This window comes from Dermacentor albipictus, chromosome 1 (genome assembly GCF_038994185.2).
Source record: "Dermacentor albipictus isolate Rhodes 1998 colony chromosome 1, USDA_Dalb.pri_finalv2, whole genome shotgun sequence".
Taxonomy (NCBI): Eukaryota; Metazoa; Arthropoda; class Arachnida; order Ixodida; family Ixodidae; genus Dermacentor; species Dermacentor albipictus.
Window position 1 is genome coordinate 189,294,363 of NC_091821.1, and position 24,506 is coordinate 189,318,868.

At 48.6% G+C, this 24,506-nt stretch overlaps 1 protein-coding gene across 20 annotated transcripts in view; it reads right to left on the reverse strand.

Moving 5' to 3' along the window:
- L (zinc finger protein Lobe) overlaps positions 1-24,506 on the reverse strand; it is a 287,693-nt gene that overhangs the window by 17,427 nt on the left and 245,760 nt on the right. Inside the window, exon 1 of one of the 20 annotated variants that reach the window (XM_065426794.1) lies at positions 4,243-4,399. The exons of the other annotated variants lie outside the window; for them this stretch is intronic. Within the exon in view, the coding sequence (XP_065282866.1) occupies positions 4,243-4,366 (124 nt within the window). The 5' untranslated portion in view covers positions 4,367-4,399. Of the gene's footprint in view, positions 1-4,242; positions 4,400-24,506 lie in introns of those variants that run through there. 20 annotated transcript variants of the gene reach the window in all.

Consider the following 24,506-nt stretch of genomic DNA (forward strand, 5'->3'; position numbering starts at 1 on the left):
GGTAACACGAATCACGAGCTTTATGCCGCGGTCGTTTCACAGCTCCCCGTGCGTTTGCTCCGGTTCCAGAAACACGTGAGCTGTCAGCCACGCGGAGTAACACAAGGCCGCGGCGGCCATGTTTCGATACTCGGCCGTTCGTATTCCTGCCGTAGAACAGTTGTAAGGCAGAAATCTGTTAATTTCACTGTCTACACTGGCAGACAGACAAACCACAAAAGATCCACTCGTCAGAAATCCGTCACTGCTTCAAAATATTGGAGCTGTCGTTTCTCTCTATATATATATCTCTCTCTTTCTTTCTTTTCGGTTGAAAGTGTCTACAACATGCTTCTCCGTAGGGGTCGAAGTTAGCAGCTTCACATTGCCAATTGAACGGTGCAGGTATCGAGATGAAGTTATGTGCATTGTGAAAATGTAGGAAAAGTGAAACAAAAATGAAAAATAAATAAATAAGACGCGGCTCACTGTCCTCTTAAAGAACACTACATGCGTGTCAATAAAACTAAACTACGTAAGTATAAATTATACGTCGCACTCGAACCACACCGGCACTTTCAACATGCATGGTCAAACTTTGCGCACCTTGGCGCTCTTTGGCCACTTCTGGCCCTTGCGCCAATAAACTCCAATCATCATCAGCAGCAAACTTCGCGCAGCTTCTGCGGGTACTCAGACTTTGTAATTGTCCCGGTCTAACCCCCGTATTCAGAAATGCATCTTAATTTGAAGCCCATGCTTGACTTGATTTAAACGACGCCTGTCGTCAACGCACTAAATGAAACGCAATTAGCGTCTTCGGCGCGTTCGCACCAGGCGTCATTTATATCAAGTCAAGCATGAGCTTCAAGTTAAGTTGCATTTCTGAATACGGAGGTAAGAGGAGCGCATAGCATCGAAAGGTGGAACAGGTGGCTAAGAACTGCAGCAGAACTGATAGTTGGGCGAGTTGGTACGAATTCACGGTGAAATATTTAGCGCGCACAATCGACAAGGACACAGTAAAGGGGTACACACGAGTGCTCGTGTGTCCCCCTTCACTGTGTCCTTGTCGATTGGGCGCGCTAAATATTTCACTATGAACGTGGCTAAGAGTATACCCCCGAACACGCACCTAAAATAAAATAAATAAGACACAGAGCTGAATTAAAATTGCGGAGAGGGGAGGGTAATTATTCCGCAGCCCTTGGCCGCATCTCTGACAGTAGGTAAAAGGGGATCCGGATATATCGGCACGTTTTTGGCGAAACTATAGATGCACAAATGTACAACAGATATGCGAGCACAGCCATTGTTATTTACAGCAAACGCTCAAACCTGTCACAAATAGTAGTGCCCCATAGTATAACAATAATACCGGCACTGCGGCTGTGGTAGTAAGAGTTTAACAAGAAGATGTCTCCTATTGCGTACGTCCCGGACCCTCTCATTTCATAAGAACACTTGATGTGATAGGATATATAGCGTCCACAGATGTGCGTAAAAGGGAAGCCGTAGTGGGAGTTTTCGGGATGGTCTGTACCACCTGATGCTCTTTAACGTGCGGCGAAATTTCAGCCTAACAGCCCCCCCCCTCCCCCACCCTTACGTCAGAATGTGGGCACCGAGGCCGGTATCCCCCGAGTACACCATAGCCACTGAGACAACCATGGCGAGACACTCATTTCTTAATTCAGTCTTAAATTTAACTGCTGCTTTTCGTCTGAGGTTTCCGTGTTGTATTTTTATATGATGTCAAAGAGCACTTCGTACCTTTGTCATCCAAAGAACATCTTGGATGATAAAGTTTAAAAAAGAATGCCTGGCCTGATGACTATCTGTGAGAATTCGATAGCATTTCCGTATTATACTGTGCATTATGATACAGTATTCATGCGTTTCTATATATATATATATATATATATATATATATATGTTTATTTACTGTGAATGTATATGAGGCGTTTAGGACGATTACGGTGATACGTAGATGGTTACCCGCCCATGATAGCGAGTAGGAGCCGGCATTTATGACAAAGTACGATACATAAATCCCAATTGCAAATGTTGCATGGCTCACGCGTAGTTTGATTCACGCGTAAGAAGTTTATACTACAAAATTTTATGTTATATTTTGCGGTGCTGCCTTTAATGTGCCCGGTAAAACAATATTGTGAACTAAGACAGCAACATAGCTATATAACATTTATATTGTTGACCATTATGAGAGTAAACGGGCATAGCGGATATTCTGATCGACATCAAGAGAAAGAAATGCAGCTGGACATGCAGGTCATGTAATGCGTAGGTTTGATAATCGGTGGACCGTTAGGGTTACAGAATGGGTGTCAAGAGAAGGAAAACGCAGTCGAGGACGGCAAAAGACCACGTGGGGTGATGAAATTGAGAAATTCGAAGGTACAAGTTGGAATCGGTTGGCGCAGGACAGGGGTAATAGGAGTTCGGAGGGAGAGGCCTTCGTCCTGCAGTGGACTTAAAATAGGTTGATGATGATGATGATTTTATTTATTTATTTTTTGCGGTCGATGCACTGTGTTTGGAGAGTATTGGTGGTGGACACATCGTCAGTTTCACAGCCGGTTCTTTTGTTTTAACTTTGGAATTTCTTCGAGGCCAATAGATAGCTAGATTCAGAAATGTGGATGAGGATATGTAAAAGAAAAATGGTATATCGCACTTCAAATATCTTTACATATACAGTCTATGGAGACTGTATATGTTTAGAAAGTGGCTCCTAGAGGTTCCGTTGGTGCAATTCCATGACCATAAAGCCAGATTCAGGAACGTAGGTGAGAATACACAAAGTAAAAAAACAAAACAAATCTGAACAATGCACACACAGTAAAGAATTTCACGCAGGCATTGGTGTGGCCACTAACACAAAAGGCTTTATCTCATGCTCTCTGGAAACGACATCCAAGGCTTGAAATGTACAGGGTCGTGAGAATAATCTTTCGGGGTAACACACGGGTAGTCGTACGCTCTTTTTTTTTTTTTTTGCCAATGGGAACTGCGGAGGCTTTGTCAGAGGCTGCGAAACACTTTTAGCCCAATCTTCCTCGACCTTAAGTGTATACTGTGAACTCAAATAAAAAAAAGTTTGTTGTTGTTGATGGGAACCTTTACAAGAGCTGTCAGTTGAAAGCTGCAGCAAGGAATCAGTTGTCATGAGCCTTTGCTGCATAATTCAAAAGAGCAACTAAACTTACAAAACGGGAACGCCAGCGCCGAAAGTGTGAGCATTTATAGCAATACAAAGATTATAAAATGTACCAGCTTATCAATAGCCAAAACGGAAGTCCACAATGCCACATTACAGCTTGTCACCACAACATCAAACATATATATATATATATATATATATATATATGTGTGTGTGTGTGTGTGTGTGTGTGTGTGTGTGTGTGTGTGTGTGTGTGTGTGTGTGTGTGTGTGTGTGTGTGTGTGTGTGTGTGTGTGTGTGTGTGTGTGTGTGTGTGTGTGTAACGCGCTACATATTACTGCTTTCTAGCCTGTTCTGCTTGCACCGTAAACCCTTCGAAGAACTGCGATATCTCCTGCCACATGAGCATCACGAAAACACCACAATGCGCGGTACATAACCACAATCAGTGTCCGTGTCTTCTGTTCACTTGCTTCTTCACAAGTTTCGCGTTTCGCGTTGCTAACTAGCGAAGTTGTTAATTTCTTACAATTTTACTTACGGTTGTAAAGTCGAGCTAAATATCGCAGCCGCAGCAAGACGTTCACGTTACATACACACTCGGCATATTTCTAGCTCGCTTTTATGTTGTAAACAACTTCTGATTCCTACAATCTCAATTAACGCTTTGCTTAACGCGAAGTGCAAACGTAATAAATTGCCGTGTTCTTCACTGACATTCCAGTCAGTGTAGCGAGAACTTATGTTTCATGAGTTGCCTCGCAATTGAAGTGATCGCATTTGACAGCCGCGACAGTCTCCAGCAGCAGAAACACCAGAAAGACCTCGGGACACAGCAGGTCGCAAGCCACCGAGTTGCGAGCGTCGACGTCTACAGCGATCCGCTAAACGCTCAAGTATTTGAAGCCAGACACGCGTGGCAGACTCACGGGACGCACAGCCGAAACGACGAAGGGCAGTCGACGAGCGCCGCGGAAGGTCGGCGACGACCACCAAGGGAGCCAGCGCCCAGAGCAGCGAAGGCGGTCAAAACTCGAGGCGCACGTTTTGACAGCCCTCGTCCAGCGCACGCCACTCACCGAGTCGAGCCGTCGCGGCGGCCAGCACTTCCTGCGGCTGCGATTCGGAGCCGACGTCGAGCTCCTCGGTGCCGTCGACGTCCACGTCGGAGCCGGGGTCCGAGGCGGCCATCTCTCGGCACATCCCGCACCAAGTCCCGGACAGAGCGGCGCGCGCGATGCGAGTGTGTCGGCCAGCGGCGGTCGACTCGCGCGGAGAGCGGGCGAGCGGGGCTACCCACGGGGAGGCGGGACCCCCCGGAGGAAGAGGGCGCCGGGGGGGTCCCGAGGGGGGCCGCAGCACGCGACCTCCCACAGAGCGCGCACCCCCTCTGGGCTCTCTTGTTGCCCGCTTCTTCCTCCCTTCCCCCTCGCTGGGTCACCCTGGTGATTATACGACCACCGGCTTTCTCTCCGGCGCGCCGAGAGAGAGCGTGGGGGCTCTCAGACGATGTCTTCATTACGGAGACTCGCTGTACGCCTTTATTTATGCTCTCGGCCAGGTACGAGCGACCGCTTCTCTCGCTGCCTTTTCTGTCTCTTTCTGTTTTCCTTTTTTTTTATTCGCCCTTTGCCGGGCGCTCGAGAAACACCGGCCAAGCGCTGCCAAGAGAAGACATGGGTGGCGGGCTCCCTTCTGGCCGGCAGGTGCGACTGTGTGTGCGAGTGCGCGCGCGCGGCGGTGGCGGCTAATGAACCTCGCGTGCGCGTCTTCGCCGAGCGCGGGCCCCGGGTCGCCGGCGCTTGACGAACGTGCGCTCCGCAGGGGGTCTCTCACGCCGCGCACTCGCCCAGCCGCGCACTTTAGGGAGGCCGTCGACGGTGTCCACGCTAAGCGATGTGCCAGCTCGCACGCGACGCGGGTGGGACGCACCCCGTGGAAACGCTGCCGCCCCGCGGCGCGTCCATCTGCTGGTGTCTTCGGGTGTGCGCGCGAGAGCGCCTCCACGCAACAGGGCGGACCAGTCGCGACGGTCACCGTCGTGATCGCGCACTATCGCACCGTCACAAGGCAGCAACACTTGCGAGCGTTCTTTTTTTCTTTTTTTCGCGCAAGATGCTTTTCACTCATTTTCTATTTACTTTCCCGCAGAGTTTTTAAATGCACTGCTAAAGTTGTTTCCCCGGTGTCGATATTTAAATACGTGACAAGGGTGTTTCGTTTCCACCGTCCACGTGGAAACGAAAGATGGGGAAACTAAACCTGAAAATGAAATGAACGATGTGGACGGTTGACAAGCAAATGGCCTTGGTCACAGTCGGCACGCGTCCATATATTGCTAGAATTACTTCCTTAACGTGGAAAAAGCAAAACTGATGACAACTGACGCAAATGCGTGGTAATTATGTTTAACTACCGCACGGATCCATGAATGAGAAAAAAAAACGCGATTTGATGAAAGCACGCTAAAGCGTATTATCTCGACGAAGTGCTTATTTCCCTTCATTCGTGCTCGTTTCTTCGAGTGAGAACGGTAGGTAGCACATAAGAAACCTGCAGTCGCAAGTGACATATAGTACTAAAATTTCTCAAACACTCTACAATTCTTTGGTGGTCGAACAAGGAATGTCGCTGAGGACAATGTTTCAACAAGGGGACTTGTCTTTGTCAGGGCAGCAATTTCAACAGCGCAACGTCAGGGCAAGCTCAGCGACATTCCTTGTTCGAACACTGCACGCCCATCATTTCCAGTCTGCATCTTCCGGTGAATTCCTCTCTTCGCTTTGGATTTCTATAGTTGGTTGACATGCAGAGACATACAGCTGAGCGCACTGCTCCATTTTACACATTGGTTGGCGCTTACGGGTACTCCGGCCATTTTCACTATATACTTTTCCAGGCAGTAATTACTGGGCTCGGCATGTTTCGTTCGCACTGGATGCGATCAAGATAAAAATTCACTTTCAAGTATAGCTAAACCTTAATACCCAGAGCACGCTCAACTTTCATAGAAAAGAGGAATCAAATACTATAGCACGACACGCGAGGAACTCGCCGCGGTGGCCTATAGCGGATATATGGCATTGTGCTGCTAAGCACGAGATCCCGGGATCAAATCCCGGCCATGGCGGCCGCATTTCGATGGGGGCGAAATGCAAAAAATTGCTGGCTCTTCCGTAATCGAGATTAGATGTAAGAACGAAATGGCAACCGGCAAAGCAGATTGGTTGGAGATTATGCAAGCCAGAATCGCAACGGTGCACCCCACCACGACGCACCATGCTATACTGTGCACTGGTCCCTATGGACGCTGCCCAGCTAGAAGAAGAAACGCGACTGAAGACGGCACGACAGGCAGCGAAATACGCCAGGAAGACAGAGCGCACTGCCCAGCTATAGAAGAAGAAAATCGAAGGAGGCGCACACAGGGCGGCGCCATCTCTCGAGGCGACGCAAAACCCGTGCCGCGGAACTCACGGACCGCTGGCGTTCAAAAGAGCATAGGCAACCCTGTCTCAGCGCCAGAAGATGACAATGAAGTGTATGGGGCCCTGCACCTGCCTTTTGAACGGCGCCCCCCTTTTGGAAATGCCAAATAAAATTTCAGCGCAGCGTACTATACAAGTTACAACTTGAGTGATATTGTGAATAAACATATAGGAAGAACTCGGAAGCAGTATTTTTTTTGTAACTGGCTCGGACATATCTAGTGTATGAATGCGGTCCTGCACAAAAGGTTGGGCTCCAGAGGCCACATTTCCTTAAGTTTTGTCTGGTTGCCCGGTTTTGTTCTCGCAACTTGCCTGGATGTTCTCGTTTGAGTGCCCGGATAACGGCTCTGGCTTTTGGCTCAAGGTCACTTGAAGGTCGCCAACAGCGGGAGCTAAAAGCATTTTATGCTTGAAACACCCGCGCCCATGCACTAGGGACGTCTTAAAGATCATCTGGGGGTCAAAATGAATCCCGAGTCCCCCACTATACACGGCGTGCTTCATAATCAAATCGCGGTTTCGGCCCGTAAACCCCGGAATTCATTCACTGAAGAGAATCACGGTAACTGATCAAGTCTGATGAATTATCCGACGTTTCAGAAGCACGTGCGGGTTGTTCACTGAGTTGGACAGGAAATCGTCGTCACTTGCGTAGCCAGAACGTCACGTAACGAGCGTGCGTAAATGGCAGTATAGTCACTGCTGTCCGGTTCATCGTAGCTGGCGTCGATTAGCGATTCTAGCAGCTGCCGGGACGACATGTTCTTTCCTTTGACAACAACAGTGACATTGTCCCAGTCAATCTTGTGATTCATTCATTACAACACGCGAGAATTATTGATCAGCAGCGTTAAATGCTTTGAGTACAAGGAAAGGCTGCAAAGTGTACGGCCTGTCAGACAGGCGCGTGACAGATCTTCCTTTCCTGCTATATGCATTGTTAGAAACTTGTCTTTAATTGGGAGAAGAAAAAAAATAATCATTACACCGCACGTTTGGCGCCCACAAAGACAGCGTGCCATGGCAAAATTGCCTACAAGTGTTATGACCCTATTTTTTACGTCCTGCATTTTGCTTTAAAGAAATATATATAATGAACTCCTGAGGGCAAGTGAAGGGTCGAGTTATGAGTGACAGCTTGAAGTTCGAAACCACTGTAATATACTATACGCACATTTTTTTTTCTTACTTACTTGTGTCTAAACTATTTTGCTGTGCAACAGCGACCATCTTCGCTCTTGAAGTATAGCCGACTACTGTATCTCTATATATATGTATAGTCACCGTATATATAGGATGAAATAGATCACTGGGAATTCAAATGCCGCCTATACATATATATATAAATACGTGTGTGTGTGGGGGGGGGGGGGGCGCGGTGTTTCTCTTCCTTTCTTTCTGTGTGTGTAGTTTTTCGTTATTCCTTACAAAAACTATTCAAGCGTTGCCATTCTCGTCAGTATTCCAAGGTGAGCCGCATGCACACGCTTACTTGCAATATTCCCCGACGATGCAGCAAGGACCGTGCGATTAATAGCACAGTTTTCAGCGCGTGGTGCCACTGTGCCATTTCAACATTTGTTCTCCTCTCGATTCCTTGCTCGTTCACCCACACAGCGCCGAGCTTCCCAGCTCCCTTTATCCTGAATGAGCAGCTGCCTTTCTGAACCGCGGGCGGCCTGTCTCGCGCATTGCTTCGCACAGAATCGCACAAGTGTATGGTTGTGCAACGCCGAAGCTTTGTGTGTATTATCCATTGTGCGTGAACCCGCAATGTGCGACAACTTGACGTGCTAGCTAGAGAAGCGCATTGGCTTGAGAAATGTTGTGCCGAGCTCGGTTGCATGGACGTTGCATGTGGTATAGCACTATACGGGAGGTTGGCGATTGCTAGGCTAATAAAAGGCAATGAATAATCCTTTTTAAACATGAAAAGCAATAGCGCACGCGATGAATTCTGATTCGCATGCGTGCACCACACGCGTTCATCGGACATATTGCATAATTCGGAAAGTTGGCTGCCATGCAAAGCCACGGATCCACCAAAAACTCTCGCTCAGAACTTACAGGAATGTGAAAAAAAAAATCGTTTTTTCGGAGGCTGAAAGAGCCACTTGTACACTCAAACAGACAAATGAAAGACGCTCGTCAGGAAGTCACTGACAAAACGGAAATTTCGGTTGGGTTAGGTTATAGGTCCGTTTGAAATTGTGACTTGTCTTCAACGCTTTTCCGTAATATATGCGATGACGTTTGTCTTCAGCCTCCGCTGAAAATGTATCACTTGTCTGCCTACAATTGGCTCGCGTTCGCATTTCAATTAAGAAACGCACTTATGTAGTGTGTCAGCCTTCATGAGTCGATAGGCCAGCACTTGCAGCTGTTTTCGGCAACATGCTTGAAAACAAGGACACTAGAATTGGAGGTAGAGTACACGGGGGGACGGGGGGGGGGGTGATGTGGGCACAGAAGTGTTGTTGTGATGTTGTACGTACTTCGCATGCACACACATGGTTACATTAAAGCTAAACAGTTAAAGTAAAATAAAAAGTCCTCAGAGCAACCATGCATTTGTATGCTAAGCATATTATACTCCTCCGGACACGGCCGCATTGTCTGAGCTGCCGTATATTATACGGGGTGATCATGTTTAAGTTTCCTGAAATTTTTATAAATGGCCTGTTGCAGATAACATCATTTTAGTCCTTGAGCTGGATGATACAGGGAGGCGGACATTACTCGCACGCGAAATCGACACACATATTCAACTAATTAAAACATTCACTAATTGACTTCGTAATTACTTACTATAGGCACATATTGCAATATACGAATTGTAGTCGGTGAGCTGCAAGGCGTATCCACATGGAATTCATTTGCAGAGTGCACCGGGTTCGAGATACGCGCCGTCAAACTCGCCGTAAAAATTAACTGTTGTTCCCTTTACCTCTTTAACAAAACGCCATTTTGTGTATTGAAATACAAAAGTATGTGGAACGTCCACGTATTTCGTCCCACACTTTGGGAAATAGTATCTCGAAACTGGTGTCATCGTGGAGAGCCGAGTGGATACATCTTGCAATCTCATTGGCTACAATTCGTAAATTGCAATATGTGGCGTGAAGTAATTATTTAAGAAAATAATTAGTGAATATTGGTTATTATCTGAATATGTGTTTCGATTTCCTGCGCTATAGTAATGTCCGCAACTTTGAATAATCAAGCTAACGGGCAATAACTTCAGGCACATCATTGTCTATTATGTGTGTATTATATGTCTATTACGTTGTGCGTATATGCGGACCAACTAGAATAGGTCGCGTGCGTGAACTTTTTCGAACAATACGGATACACATGTATTGTACGAAAGTTCGTGGCCATATCAGAGCTATAATGACCGAGCGGAAACGTGGACACGTTCGTTTCTTGTTTCTTTTTTTCAATTCTAAATTTTCAGGAACATCGTGAGCCACTCGGCCGCGCTGCACACACCACAGTGACAGGCACGTGTAACGCTGACGTCTTCTTTTTGTGCCGGCGCACACGGCGCGCCGTGCCACTCGCGGCGCAGTATTCCGTATCGCTGTGCGCTGTGCTGATAATCCCTTGATCTATGGAGTCGTGCGCGCTCGGGAGACTTCAGGCGTGCTGCTGTGGCCTCGGCGAGCAGTGCGTGCATATAGGTGGCTGCGATGACAGATGGGTTGGTTCCCGCGGATGTGCGTTTTGTTTCTCGGTTGCGTAAAGGACGTTGAGGGAGGTAGCGACGAATTCGTGCAGAGCTGTGGAGGCGCGCATAGGACGGCTCCCATATATCTCTTGAGTATATGCACGCAAGCAGCTGCCGAATCCGTGCGCTCCCGTATAGACCCACTGTGTATACGTGCCGATGAGCCGACAGTTTCACTCGAGGATATAGTTAGCGCTTTTGTGTTCGTTATCGACATGCGTGCCAGTCAGCAACGCCGCCGAGAGGACTGCATTGCCAGTCTGGCACTTTGCGGGCTTATAGGGCCCCGTCTTTGCAGTGTGCTCGATAAATGGCACAGCAGGCTAGCCTATATATAGGCTAGCCTGCTGTGCGTAACGTGAAATACGTATATACGGACTGCATGCATGCATGGAGTATACTACATATATGTAGTATACTCCATGCATGCATGCAGTCCGTATATACGTATTTCACGTTACGCCGCTGTCTTGAGAGCTTTCATTTGTCATATATATTACTATATCCCTTTTGGAGGATTATCCTTACGCTCCAGCCTTCGCCGTTCGCCATGACGATAGCCCGCACATGGCGCCTTTAGCGCTCGTGTTTTATTATATATAAGAGGGTGCGGATGCCGCACAGTGTCTGAAAGGGATGACGGTTTCCAGTATTTTGAACTGCTTTCTTTCGCTATGTCACTCATTACAAAAATAAAGTATACTTAATTGAATGAATGAATGAATGAATTTGTTTATTTCTTTTTACTAACTGATAACTTAACAAGTCGGGACGCGTCAGTATACCTTTCTCACGACGGTGTTGGAAATTAGTTTATTTATTCATTTATTACAACAGGCAGTCCCCACGTGTGACGCATGCATGCGCGATGCAAAAAAAGAAGAGAGAAAATAGTTCTGATTGCATTCCTAAAGCAGGAGGAAAGAGAAAAGAAGAAGGCAGGGAGGTTATTCAGAATAACGTCCGGTTGGCTACCCTACACCGGGGGAATGGGAAAGGGGAAAGCAGAGTACTCATAAGCGCATACGCTTAACCGGACATTTTGTCTCAGAAATGGAATAGCAGCTTTTTATTTAATATTTTATTTTCGCCGCGCATGTTTCATTCCTCGTACAAGGCACAGCTGTCAATGCCTATAATAATCGTCTTCTTTGTGGTTAGCTCGTCTGCCTCTGGAACCCATACAGGCCACTGCAGGTTAAGTGTAATATAGCGACGACGCACCATGGGTTTGTGAGGAAAATTGATGACACAAAACCACTATACTACGAGACCAATAAATGTTATCTTGTTTAAAGAGATGATCTAGTGTACTATACCATATTCAGGGGCAAAAAAGGGATTGCATATTGACTAGATGTGAGAAGGGAAAGGTCGGAGAAATTTGCAACAGCTGACATAACTTGCGTTCAAGAAAAGTAGATAAATAAATACGAAAAACAATGATCCTGCTGAAACAGTTTGAAGGCAAATCCGTTAAATAGGCAAGAAGTTTAGTACAGCCGCTTAGCAGTTTGCTAATATGTTTGGGTTGCTACAATATCACTGGTCGCTGCAGTAAGGTGTGTTCTGTACAATGACCTAATGTGCACCACTCATACCGTACAGTACACCGCAAAGTGTAACATTCCATCGCGGAATTCCCGTAGTGATCACGTATCCTGTGCTTGTAAGACTTATTATATACCTTCAGCCATAACCACGGGCCTCTGTGGAAGATGAATGGCCCGCCCGCGCGCGTTGCACATCGGTGCTTTGTCTTGAACGGGGCGACATACGACGCCATAGGTTATAGAGCTCAATAAAATACGTAAGGCAAATAAGCGTCTACTAACCCGACGAGAAGTCACCGAGGGCCACGAAAAGAAGACGAAGGCCCGGAGAGAGGAGGCAGAAGGCGTTAATCGCGACTAAGCGCGACCTGCAGGCTAGCCCCATTAGTGGCCTCGCGCACATTCGAGCCGCCCTCCTCCACGACGACGAGAGGTGCACCCGTGCCGGGGGTCGCCGCTGCCAGAGGTGGATCGCCCCCACGACGGCGAGACGCCATTGGCCGGTGGCCGGCCAGCCAGGCCGTCAGTGGGTGGACGCGCAGAAGGGGCGCGCGCTCGCCCTTCTGGGAACCGGCGGAGACCACACAGCGGGCCGCCGATCCCTGGGCGTAGCGCCCGGGACCTTGGCTGCGGGCCACGTGGGCCGCGGGGCGTCCGCGTGATTTGCGCGCGCCGCTGCCGCCGGAGGCCGGAAGAGCTTCCCGGTACCGGTCCTGCGCGCCAGCCGTCCGGCGGCGCGCGTCACAGTGCGGCCCCACCTGCTCTCGGCGCTTTATTTACGAGGCACCCCAGCCTTTGTGCTCGCGGCGTCTTCTTCAGGCGCGCGCGGTCTTCATTAGGGCGCCCGGCTGGAGGTCTACGAACCCGAGGAGACGCGCACTCCCGCGCGCAGCCACGCGCGGGTGCCCTTCCCTGCACGCGCGCCTCCCTAATCAGGCCTCGTTAGAGCACGCGCCGAGCGCACCACGGTGCGAGTCGCGGTCACCGCGGGTAACACGGGAGTCCCTTAGCGCCCGCACAATGTGTCCCCTGCGAGCCGCGCGCGCACAAAAACGCTACGGGACCGGCCGCCGGGCGAGCCTTCGGCGAAAGGAAGCCGGGCAGTGATGAATGCGTCACGATTCTTCTTGGGTGTTCGAATGCCATTCCCCAGCTCTGTCACGCTCCCCTCTCCTATATCGGTACCTAAGTAGGGCCGCCGCTGTTCACCCACCTCGGCGCTCTTATACGGCTGAACCAAGGCCGGGTGGAGCACTGCAGTGGTATAGCGCTCGTTTTTGCCCTTTCGGACAAATAGTGAAAACCCGCGTTTATGCTACGTGCGGTTTCCTCTCATCCATTGGCGTGCCAAACACACGAATCGTTTGCACGTGCCCTCGCATGAGCCGATGCGTCGCTGAACGCTGGGAGGAAACCGTGTCTGGTCCAATCTCACGACGCACGCTAAGCGCACAATAAGTTCCACTCGTGCAGTTTTTAGCGTCGACGTCAGTCCAAGAAAACAGTCCTCGACCAGTCGCGCGAGTCGGTGCGCCGGGCTGATGCCGTCATTTGCCCAGGTGGGCGGAGGATGAACCGGGGGCTTCGATCGCGCTCAGCCGGCAACAGCGTCCCGCAAGGCCGCGCGGCGGAAGAAGCCGGTGAAGGAATCCCGGTGCAAGGCAACATCTCAATCATGCAGGCTCCTATTAGTCGAGAATGGAAGCTCCCCCCGCACTGATCCCTCCAAGGCCCTCGGCATGCTTCGGCGGGCACCGTTGCCGTGCAGGAAACTCTCTTCTTTCAGGATTAGCGCCCACGCGTCTCCGGCCGGCGCCGCGCGAGGGGAGAGCGCGGCGGAATGGGCGAGCTCTAATCCCGGCCGCCGTCCTCGCCGCCCGCGACGCAACAGGTTCCAGGGCGAGCGCGGCTCGTACTTCCTGCATGCGCGCGCTGGCCGGTCGCGCGGCGACGGTGGTGGCCCGCGCGCCGCAGCTGTGCGCTCGGCCGGCAGGCGCGATCCTGCTGCTGTCAGGTGGAGGCAGGGCAGGCGCTTTCGAGAGGACGTGCCCAGACTGCGGCTTGTCGACGTCTCGCCGAGAGCACAGGGCGCTCCTCACCACCCGCGGCGATGACATTGTTCTGTTAGCGGATGGCCTGAAAGGATAGTCCGCTCTCAGACATTCAGCGCAGCGAGCATTTGTCGAGGTCAGGGCGAAGATACAGGTTTCAAGTTCACTGAAAGCAAATCGACCTTCACGATGTAATGATCACAAACAGCCAGTATAGTCTGGTTTAAAGAGAAGGAGAAAACTTGAACAAGTAATCAAATGTAAAGGTCATAATGAAATATAAAGAGCCTGAAGGTGAGATAAGTTTAAGTTTGTGCGAGGCATGTGGAAAGGAGTCGTGATTCCTGGACTTGCGTTTGGAAACTCGGTGCTGCGCATAAAATCCGAAATTCAATCGCGGGACTCTTGAAAGAGCCGTCGGAAGATTGGCTTTAGGTGTGCATTTAAAAGGTAAAGATGAAGCAGTACGGGGAGACGTGGACTGCGCGTTTTTACGAAGTGCGAGAAGGTCAGAACAATATCTGCTTCGAGAAACGACGCGAGATGTGCGAAGAAATATATATAGGTGCCTCTTATATACTTAAGCGCCTGTATGAAGAAAAAATGTTCATTCCCAATGTAGAAGACGAACAAGGACACTAGCCAGTAAGCAAATTACGTAAGCGTCGTGGACAGCGGCAGAGAAAAGGCATGGTAAACATAAAGCCATGCAGAGATGCAGAAACAGCTGCACAGGCGCGATGGAGCGGAAGCTGTATCGAATAGAAGAGAACGAAAACAGAAATTAATTATTTTTAACTATTCGAACCCAGATCAGGGTGTCTAAGGACTCGAAGCTATGAGGAAAGTGGCCGACGGAGCTTATATCCACGCGTAACTGGCGGAAATTTTGTTAGCATGCATGTCGCAGTATCCGACCATATGTAAATTAAGGTGTGAAGATCCAGCCCACGGACTAAAGGTAACGAGTAAGTAGGAAAAGTAAGTGAAATTGAAAAGAATCAATGGGGAGGAGGGCGTAGTGGTGTAGAAGCTTTAGTAAACTACCACTGGAGGATCGGCGGCGTGAACGTATAAGAAAAACACGGAGTTAAAGGAACATTACTTTTGTTTAGGGTGTGGAACGATTCCATTGTTTGCTAGGCAGTAATTCTGAAGAATAGTTTGATTGTTTATTCATATGCAATATTTTAAAACAAGAAGACAAATTAAATTCGGGGGTTCTACGCGCCAGAACCGCGATTTGATTATGAGGCACGCCGTAGTGGGGGACTCCGGATTAATTTTCACTATATACCTAGGGTTCTTGAACGTGCACCCAGTGCACGCGGTACATCGGAATGCGGTGGGGATCGAGCCCGCGACTTCGAGCTCAGCGGCGCAATGCCATAGCCGCTGAGATGCCGTAGTGGGTCAATATTAAATTAATGAAAATATTGAATGAAAGACAAGGGAAGCGAAACGGTGGGATTGTAGAGGCATGGGATGGGCACCGCAACTGCCTCGTAGCTTTGCGGGAACCTGACGTATTCCTCGGAAAATAGAGGTCAAAGAAAGGTTATAAGGCTGCGTTTCTTTCTTTCTTATCTTAAAGACGTAGCAAAAAGCCACAAAGAAAATCCAGTTTGATGGCAACCCTGTTTCAAAGAGGACACTTATAAAATCCTTCCATGCACCAGCAACCCACTTAAACACCCACCCGTGGAAATCCTAAACGGTTAACAGGCGATCCCAATAATGCAAGGTAAATATTTTCATCCGCCCAAGAGTAGCACGAAACTACAGAAAAAATAAATAGAACACGAAGGTTTCTTTTGTAAGACGTATATGTTTCATTTGTATACAGCTTCGCGATACTCTTGGGTCGATGACAATATTTCCCTTTCGTAAAAACTTCCACCACCCTGCGGGCTTCCGCACAACTGATTTGCCGTGACCACAATAAGCTTCGCTTTTGAATTAACTATATCCAGCAATTAATGCCATTTGAGTGGTGCTTGGACACAACCTCGCCACGCACCATGAGCTTCAATATTCGCAATTTATGCGTTAACGCAACAAGTGAACTATGCGGTACCATATGTGGCCACTAGATGAACTGAGGCGAGTTGCGATGAAGCATCGTGAAGAGGAGAAAAAAAAAAACAATACGCAACGGATCGTACTCGAGTCGGCAAATTCATGTTATCAACTATTTTGTTCGCTGTTCGTATAGAAAGCGCTCGATCATGGCCCGAGCGAAAGCGCCGAACATCTATCGGTCGTTTCGTAACGTGTTGTTGCAAGGAGATGAAAGCTGTCCCTGAACCACGTATATATAATCCCTGGAACATTTCAATCAACATTATAATTTCTTGGATTTCTTTGGGCGCAAAAAAGGCATCTAAATTTGGACGGTTTTTCCCAGCTGTTTTCATCCCGTCTTTGGATGCTCTCTCACAGCTGCGCTGCAGCCATCACAGTGAACAACAGCACGTGGGCTACACAGCCCGCACCGAACCACGCGCCTGTTGTCGTGATGTTATGGTGCGCGGCGCGTGGGCGCATGCAGCGTGAACGTGCACGACACCGGGGATTGGATCAACGCGAGTAACGCAAACCCACGGACATTTCTGGCACTTAATGATAGCTTCATCGGTCAGTTCTTGTTGCCTTCGTCGACGTCCGATTGAATATTCATGTCAGTTTAGTTCATACTCAGAGCAAACGTAATTCCCATACAGGATTTCTGACTAATTTTTAAGTTTTCTAAATTTATTTAGTGGCACATTCCAAGCCTCTTCCACTGTAAAGGTGAAATTCAAAGTTCTATTTCTCTTATGTTTGTTCACAAAGAGAATGTATAGCCGAAGCCAAAGTCCTTTATATGGTCTAACGCTGATAACCAAAGTATGGCAAGATTAAACGAATTTGTCTGCCGACTTTGGTATGTAGGATGACCGATATCATAGGGCATATATGTATAGATATGCGGTTCATTCGTGAACGGCAGTCGGTAATTACTACAATTATGAAACACAGTAAAAAAAAAGAAAGAAAGTAAGGAAGAAAAAAAATCATTTTTGCTGACGCAGGTTCACAGCAGTGGCGCACGTCATATATACAGCGGTGCAATTGCTCATAAGCTTCCCAATTGACTGGCACTTATTAATCGTCTACTGACACAGTGTTTAACGCCACGAAACAACACATAGACTGTGAGAGTTGCCGGAAGGTTCCAGATTTATTTCGACCACCTGAAGCTACAAGAAATGATCGCCTCAAGCATTTAGAACATTTCGAGTATTTGTTGCAATTGCGAGGCGGAATACGGTCAGTGATCGATGCATGTCGAGTTACCAGGGATTCTGAGACTATCCCCATGCAGTTTCCAGATATACTTGCCGCAAATCAGCTGAAAGATAGGCTTCGGAGTTGTGCGTAAATTTTTTCTTAGGGTTATTAAGGAATGCTTTCAAGGAAAATAGCAGGGAATATTATAAATAGCATCCCCAAGCGGCTTTTCACGCCCAAAGACGCGAACTCCCTTGTACGCCTTTTGCGTTCTTTTCTACTCTCTTCGCGTTCCTTCGTGTGCCTGTGGGCGATAGCGTCCGTAAACTGTGGGTCCCCTAATTCAAAAACTCCCTAATAGTAAAAGACCGATATGTTTCTCCTCCCCAGTGAAATTGTGCCATGGTTTGTGCTTGTGCTATGACTTCTACAAGTGCACACGTCTTGAGCGGATACCGGCTTCAATTCCGCGATTGCAACGTGCGCGGAAAATTGTCTAATAAACATGAATCAGTGAAATCTGTTTATATTTGCGATTATCGCACAATTGCTGATGTGCCGCCATGGCCTGGCTACGCATCTTACCCAGTAAGAACTATAATTTTGTCTGAAATTCCCTATTTCTGATAATAATCGTAGACACCGCTAAAACATAATCATCGATATAGCAGCCAGGGCCTACCTATTACGTTTATGGAAGGCGCATTAATTAATAACTAAATCTTCCTTGATATTACGCACCTGTGAAACCATAAGCTCAACGACTACACACCGAAATCAGAGGTCCTGAGGCAGCATTGTTCGTATTATTCTGCTATCACCTTGAATGTCGCAAAATTCACAGAAGCTTTATATAAGTTAAAGTGCACGCGCATATACTGCATACACCATCGCAAGAGCAAGAAGTGCGATGGAAAATAAAATGAGGGTAATAGACTAAAGATACGTATTGGGCTTATTGGGCCAATACGTATATATATATATATATATATATATATATATATATATATATATATATATATATATATATATATATCGCTTATGTTGCGTATAACAGATTTCCTCATTTTGTGGCGATTCTATTTCAAATTTGTTTCACGATTTTGTTTCCCTATTTTTTCTTCAAACTTTAGCATTCGCTTGCAGTCTTATTAACCTAATTTCTCGATGTGTATGTAGCTCATTCTCCTCCTGGATATATATGCGACGTTTTTAAAGATGCATTATCAAGATCAACCGTACCAAGCTATAGTTTCCCGAGTCGTATACACACGCCTCTCGCTATATAGCATAACAGTTTTGCTGTTTAAACGTTTGTCAGTCATTCTGCACGTGTTACACGGTCGACCGATCAACAGTGAGCTGGCAACAACCACAGATAAGATGGCGCACTCGACATACTAAATGTGGTAGATATATGTTGTGATATGCGCAGGCACAGTGCATGTGCAGCTGACCACTTAAATGTATTTGTGACTGTCGGGCGTAAAGTAGGGCCCTTCGTCCACGTACAGCTGCTCCTTTCAGATTTCGAAAAAGAAAGCTGAAAAGCTGAAAAAGGAAGGTATCCACCCAACGCGTGCATTCAATTCGCTGTGATGCGTAGCGTCCGCTTGCACATCTATAGCCCCCCTACTACGAATGATTGTACCCGCCGTGGTTGCTCAGTGGCTATGGTGTTGGGCTGCTGAGCACGAGGTCGCGGGATCGAATCCCGGCCATGGCGGCCGCATTTCGATGGGGGCGAAATGCGAAAACACCCGTGTGCTTAGATTTAGGTGCACGTTAAAGAACCCCAGGTGGTCAAAATTTCCGGAGTCCTCCACTACGGCGTGCCTCATAATCAGAAAGTGGTTTTGGCACGTAAAACTCCAAATATTATTATTATTACTACGAATGAACTGCATCGAGCGTTACGTGTGCTGCCATTGCATGCTTGTAGCAACCAGCGCATTTTCTGCACACACGGTTTCGCAGTTTCCACTGTGGAGAGGAAAACGAAATCGGGAAATGCGCGCCTTTAGTAAGATATGCGCCGTTTGGAAACTGCCCGTCGAGGAATAAGGTTGACACTCATAAGCTTCAACGGTAAAGATAGCCTGTTTGTTTTTACAAAAAATTAAACTGTAGAGATAACCTGAAATGAACAATATCGGAAAGCATACAATGCGCATGCGGACGTACGTACGACTGCAGTGTGGCTACGGCTCGGCACGGCGAATGTGGTAGTTTTGGTTGCGGAGAGAAAGGTACACCTTGGCAGGTAAAATCCAGAAATACATTTTGCGATATTTTTTAATTCAAACTTGGGCATTCAGCTATTCACTAGTGCAGCGCGACGCAATAAATAAATAAATAAATAAATAAATAAACCTACGGGCTTTAATTTTTTTGCGATATCATTGGTTATGCATCTGGCGTTTCCCACATGCATATTTTTTTTTATTCCGGGCCGATGCACATTAATTTTTTTGTTTGTATACGTCTACCGACAGAAAATATCCTTAGATGCCAAATTTCGAGCGTAGGCTGTAATTTTCGCTATAGCTACACCTTCAAGCACGTAAGAAATATGACTTCACGAGTCACAGCAAGTTGGGAAATTAAACAAGCACAGCTCGCACTAATTTCGACAGTCGTGCACGTATAAGGAGCAAACGCTTATTCACTCGAGTTATCCAGCCGAGAAAGTGAGCTCAATGTATCGAATGTTTGAAGGTATAAACTTTTGTTCTTTCAGTCACAGCGGTCGCCGTGCGACTTATGTGATAAGTACACCGCACTCCTAAGATACCTTGATGACAAAACATTCAAAACAGTCAGGATTCTAGAAAGTACAGACTGGAGACGAAAGTGCGCACCAACGTTATAGGAGCCCACATCTAGTAGTGCATGCAGTGCCAGCCGTGTCATGCTTGAAATAAAGCAAACGCACGGGCCCATCTCTGACAGAGACAGAGAGAAACACGAAACAGAGCGATACTGCAAAATTCTGGACATCTGTGCTTGCAACTTTCGCAGTTAATTGGCGGACCACGGCGTTCACTATATACCAAGGTACACCTTTTCAGTATATTCGTCATAAAATTGTATCATTCGATATTTCCATGACAAACGCAAGCAGGTAAAGCCTGCTTATCCGAGACCAAACCACTCGGCCCAGTGCGCGGGCAGATTTATTTAGTATATACTATACGCAATACCACTCCATTATGTGAAAATACGCGTTCAAAGCCGCGGCTGTGAGAAAAGTACTAAGCACGCCGAACACGGCACTCTATGAAGGAAATGAAAGCTGAACACTTAAAATGGGTACAGACACTCATATATAAGCTCCACTTCTCGCACTATACTTTCTTCGCAAATCGTTATTTCCTGCGTAAGCTTTCACAATTTCTGCAAGTGCCTTTGAAGTTAGCTTATGAAAAGTACATGCAAAACATGCAAATTAACACATGTGATTGACTAACGAATTTAAGATGACGGTGAATCTAGGTCGGGCTATATTGTAATATGCTTCAGTGGTAAATAGACTCATCACCGCGTGTGGGATGCGGCATCAGCTCGAATCGACCCAAAGTGAGGCGATTATATACTTGTTCTATACAATCGCTTACACCGTCGCTTCCTGCCCTCCTCATATGTATATGCTCACCACTTGTCGCTTTAAGCGTTAAAACACAGGCGCACGTGTGGGTGTCTTGCGTCGTGCCACAAGTGATTGCCCACGCATTATCGCCCAGTTACGCACCTGTCATACTGATCACCAAGTTTGCCTGACAAAGTCGATGCACTCATAAGCGTTAAACACTGAACTCTTTAGATTGCTCCTGAGCCCGTATTCTCTAATGACTATCTTCATTTACCAGACGTTTTGCCTTTCGTCACTGGCTAGCCGGCAGCCGTACGTGCCCCGCTATTATAGAGGTATACCGGCCTCTCGGCAGGACGGACGATACGAGATTAAAAGATTCGAAGGAAAATAATCCTTATACATTAAATTCCCTGAATCAGTCAGTCAAATAACTTTATAGAAAATGTCCTGCGAGTTTGTGGGACGGGCAAAAGGTCCCGCATAGGTGACGGCCAGGAGTTCTTGAGTCCTGGCGACTTCCTCGAACCGCTATACAACCCAAATTTGATCGTCAAGGGCAGAGCTGATCAACACAGTCTTCCAGCGCGCGCGGAGGCGATTGCGATGGGCTGCATCCCCGTTTTCTATTTGTTATGCCTCGAAGCTCCCATAGAATATGCTCCAGAGTGGTTCTAGAACCACAGTTCTTGCATTCATCTGTCTCGCATATGTCCCTGGATACCTTCAAATATTTTCGTCGCCCTCAAACTGTTCAATTGCGGAGCAGCTTCGACGGCGTACTGCACTGCTTGCCTCATGGAATATTGATTAAATAGCTTACCCAGTCACACCTCTGTCTCAGAGTATTATCATGCCGTTGCCGTTGCGATATTTTACTGCCTTCTTCCTTAGCCTTGTATATGCCGTTTCATGGCCTATCTGCTCCCTCTATATGTCTTGCAAAAGACAATAATATGTATAAATGCACGAAACAAATAGACCCCATTCCAGTAACCTTGCAAGCGTTCGCATTAAAAATTCCACCACGGGAAATGGTACTGCCGCATGCGTGACTCTTGACTAGGTAAGCATTTAACCTATAGTTCCTCGCTTAAATTGCGGTTAAGCGACTGTGTCATTAGTTATTTGGGGATCGCGGCCACGATGCGCTTACATCCAGCGAGATGGAGAGAGGAATACAGGGAAAGGAATTGAGGTTAACCAGAAGTATAATTTTTGGTCCCCGTATATAAAACAAAGGTTTTACGCTAAAACTGTTCATAAGAGCAGGTGCCGGTCAATGGTGGTGTTGGTCGCTATAAGGCTGCCAGGCGATGGCAAACAACACCAACGAACTAAATGATTCGCGAATCCGGCCCTGCACATCCTTGTCCCCGGCATCCTTGCACGGGAGAAAGGGCTTACACTTAAATCCAGAACGTTTGCCCCTCGTCCCGTTCTATGGCGCGTGTTCTTAATGCGCATCTCGGCAAAACTTCACACTGTTGTGAAGAATCCGGAGCGAGAGAAACGCATATTTGGCGGGAGACGATTCGCGCATAAATCGCGCAGGCCGGAGGGCTCAATCTGGCCACATTGTCTGAAAGAGTTATGGAGCGTCAGCACATAGCGGGGGAAGCGCGCAAGCTGCGCCCGGCCGATGAGGCGCACCTCTCCCTCCCCGCGGCCGCACTTAGCTGGCGCTGCACGCTCGGCGGAGAAGCGGCGACAATGCGCGCCACTTTCGCCGTCTGTGGGCCGCCCGCTGGCGCGACAGCGCGCCCCTGTCAGCGCCAAGCGGCTCCGAGTTTTCACTGGAGAGTCCAAAAGGACGTGTAAACACGGCTGCAGATACACTGGAGCCTTTCACGGGGCAACGGGATTGAGAGGCAGCGGCGGCATATGGCAGGCCGCTCGCGCACGCCAAGCGCGCACACTGCCGGTGCCGCTGGACAGGGCAGGGAGAGAAAAAAAAATCTCTTAATAGCTCTTTGAGGTTCACCTTTTTCGGGCCGGTGGGGACGGGTTTTCCGAGTGGGCGATTCCACCTTAAAGGCGGCGGGTGAAAGCGGCCGAGCTCATGGCGCGATGGTCTCTTTGACGGGCCCACCTGCAGGGAGAAGGGCTTGCGCGCCCCAACGGGACATTGTGCGTCCCCCCAGCCGTCCTATAGCGCCTTGGTGACAGCAGTGCAGCTCGTGCCACGTCTTTGGGAAACCCTGACAGCAGCTTTTACTAAGCGGCCTTGCCATCCGTTCGAGTCGCAGTCCTTACTAGAGTCATTTGCATGCATCGCTCAGCAGGAGTAGCTGTAAGAAACGTTGTCATGTCGCACATTGAGTCCCTCTTTTTCACTGCGCTGCAGTGAATGGGTTTTAACAGTACGATTTGAGGCTGCTGTGAATATAGGACGGATCACACGGACGGACGTGTCAAAATGTCCTCAGGTAAACGCCAGGCAGCAGCCTCATGCTTGCTTGCGGCACACGATCGTACGCTTTCTTTTTCCACATTTTATTTGCTCGTGGGCAGCGGGTAAAGGTTTCTATTAGTCGGGGTGAGCGATTTTATAACTTGCTTCAGCACTTTACGTTTTGAGCGCTGTTTGCGAGCGGATCTACATAGGCATAGATGCTATCGCATCCTATACTCATATTGCAACTGTGAGTTTGCACGTCCCCACCAGTTCATTTAAACGGCGGCCTACTTTTTTTTTATTCAGTTCACTTCTGATCAGTATATACGGTGTGCCCGAGGCCTTTCGACGTGGCTCTTCGACATGGAGCGAGAGTAGCAGATACAGTGCGGCCAAGGGCGCGCTGTCAACGAGCGGACGGGCCCATGCAGAACTCTCGTGGAACAAACAACCATGGGCGGAGGAATCGCGATCGTTTTGGGGAGGGGGCCGTGGATCCTCTCGGTGGTGGTCGACTGATGGCGGCCACAGAGAGTGTCGCGGCCGGCGCAGGTCATGACGCGCGCGGTGGGCGTCTGTGTATGAGACACAGCGGCGCGGCCGCCGGCGGGCGCCCGTCCGGCGGGGCCTTTTGATGGCCGGGCCGCCGGGGGCGATGCCGTCGCTCTCGGGTGCGTCCGCCACTGGACGATGGGAGACGGCGGCCGCCGATCGTCTGGCGTGAGCGCGAGATCCTGGGTGGTCGGGCCGCTTCTCCTCCTCCCTCCCCCTGCAAGCAGCCCAACGCCCCGGCGGTTGTCGGCGGCGGTATTTCGGCCGGCCCCGGGGAAGGTAGTTATTTCTAAGGTGACGTTGTAATTTGAGCGGGAAGGGAGGCCACTTCCTCTTGTTTAAGCGACGGCCTGCGTGGGGGCTCTCGTGCCGGGGCTGGCCTCCTCGGACTCTGACAGCACGGACGACGGCTTCATCAGCGCAGCTGCACAGCGCGGCGGACTGCTCGCGTCTCGCCCCTGGAAGGAGGCCGCCGCTGCAGTGCGTGCACCGGACCCGCTCGGGGGAACCGAGGCTCCGCGATTTGCAGTCAGCGAGAGACCGCGAATCCGTTGAAGGTATCTCGCGAGTGTCGAGCATCCCGCGGAAAGCTCTGCTCTGAAAGTACGGGAGACGCCTCGCCGCCGCTGAGCACGATCACACGAGTTCGATAGATTGTCCATGTTTATTAATATGATGCGAGCCTGGAAAGTTTAGGCCATCG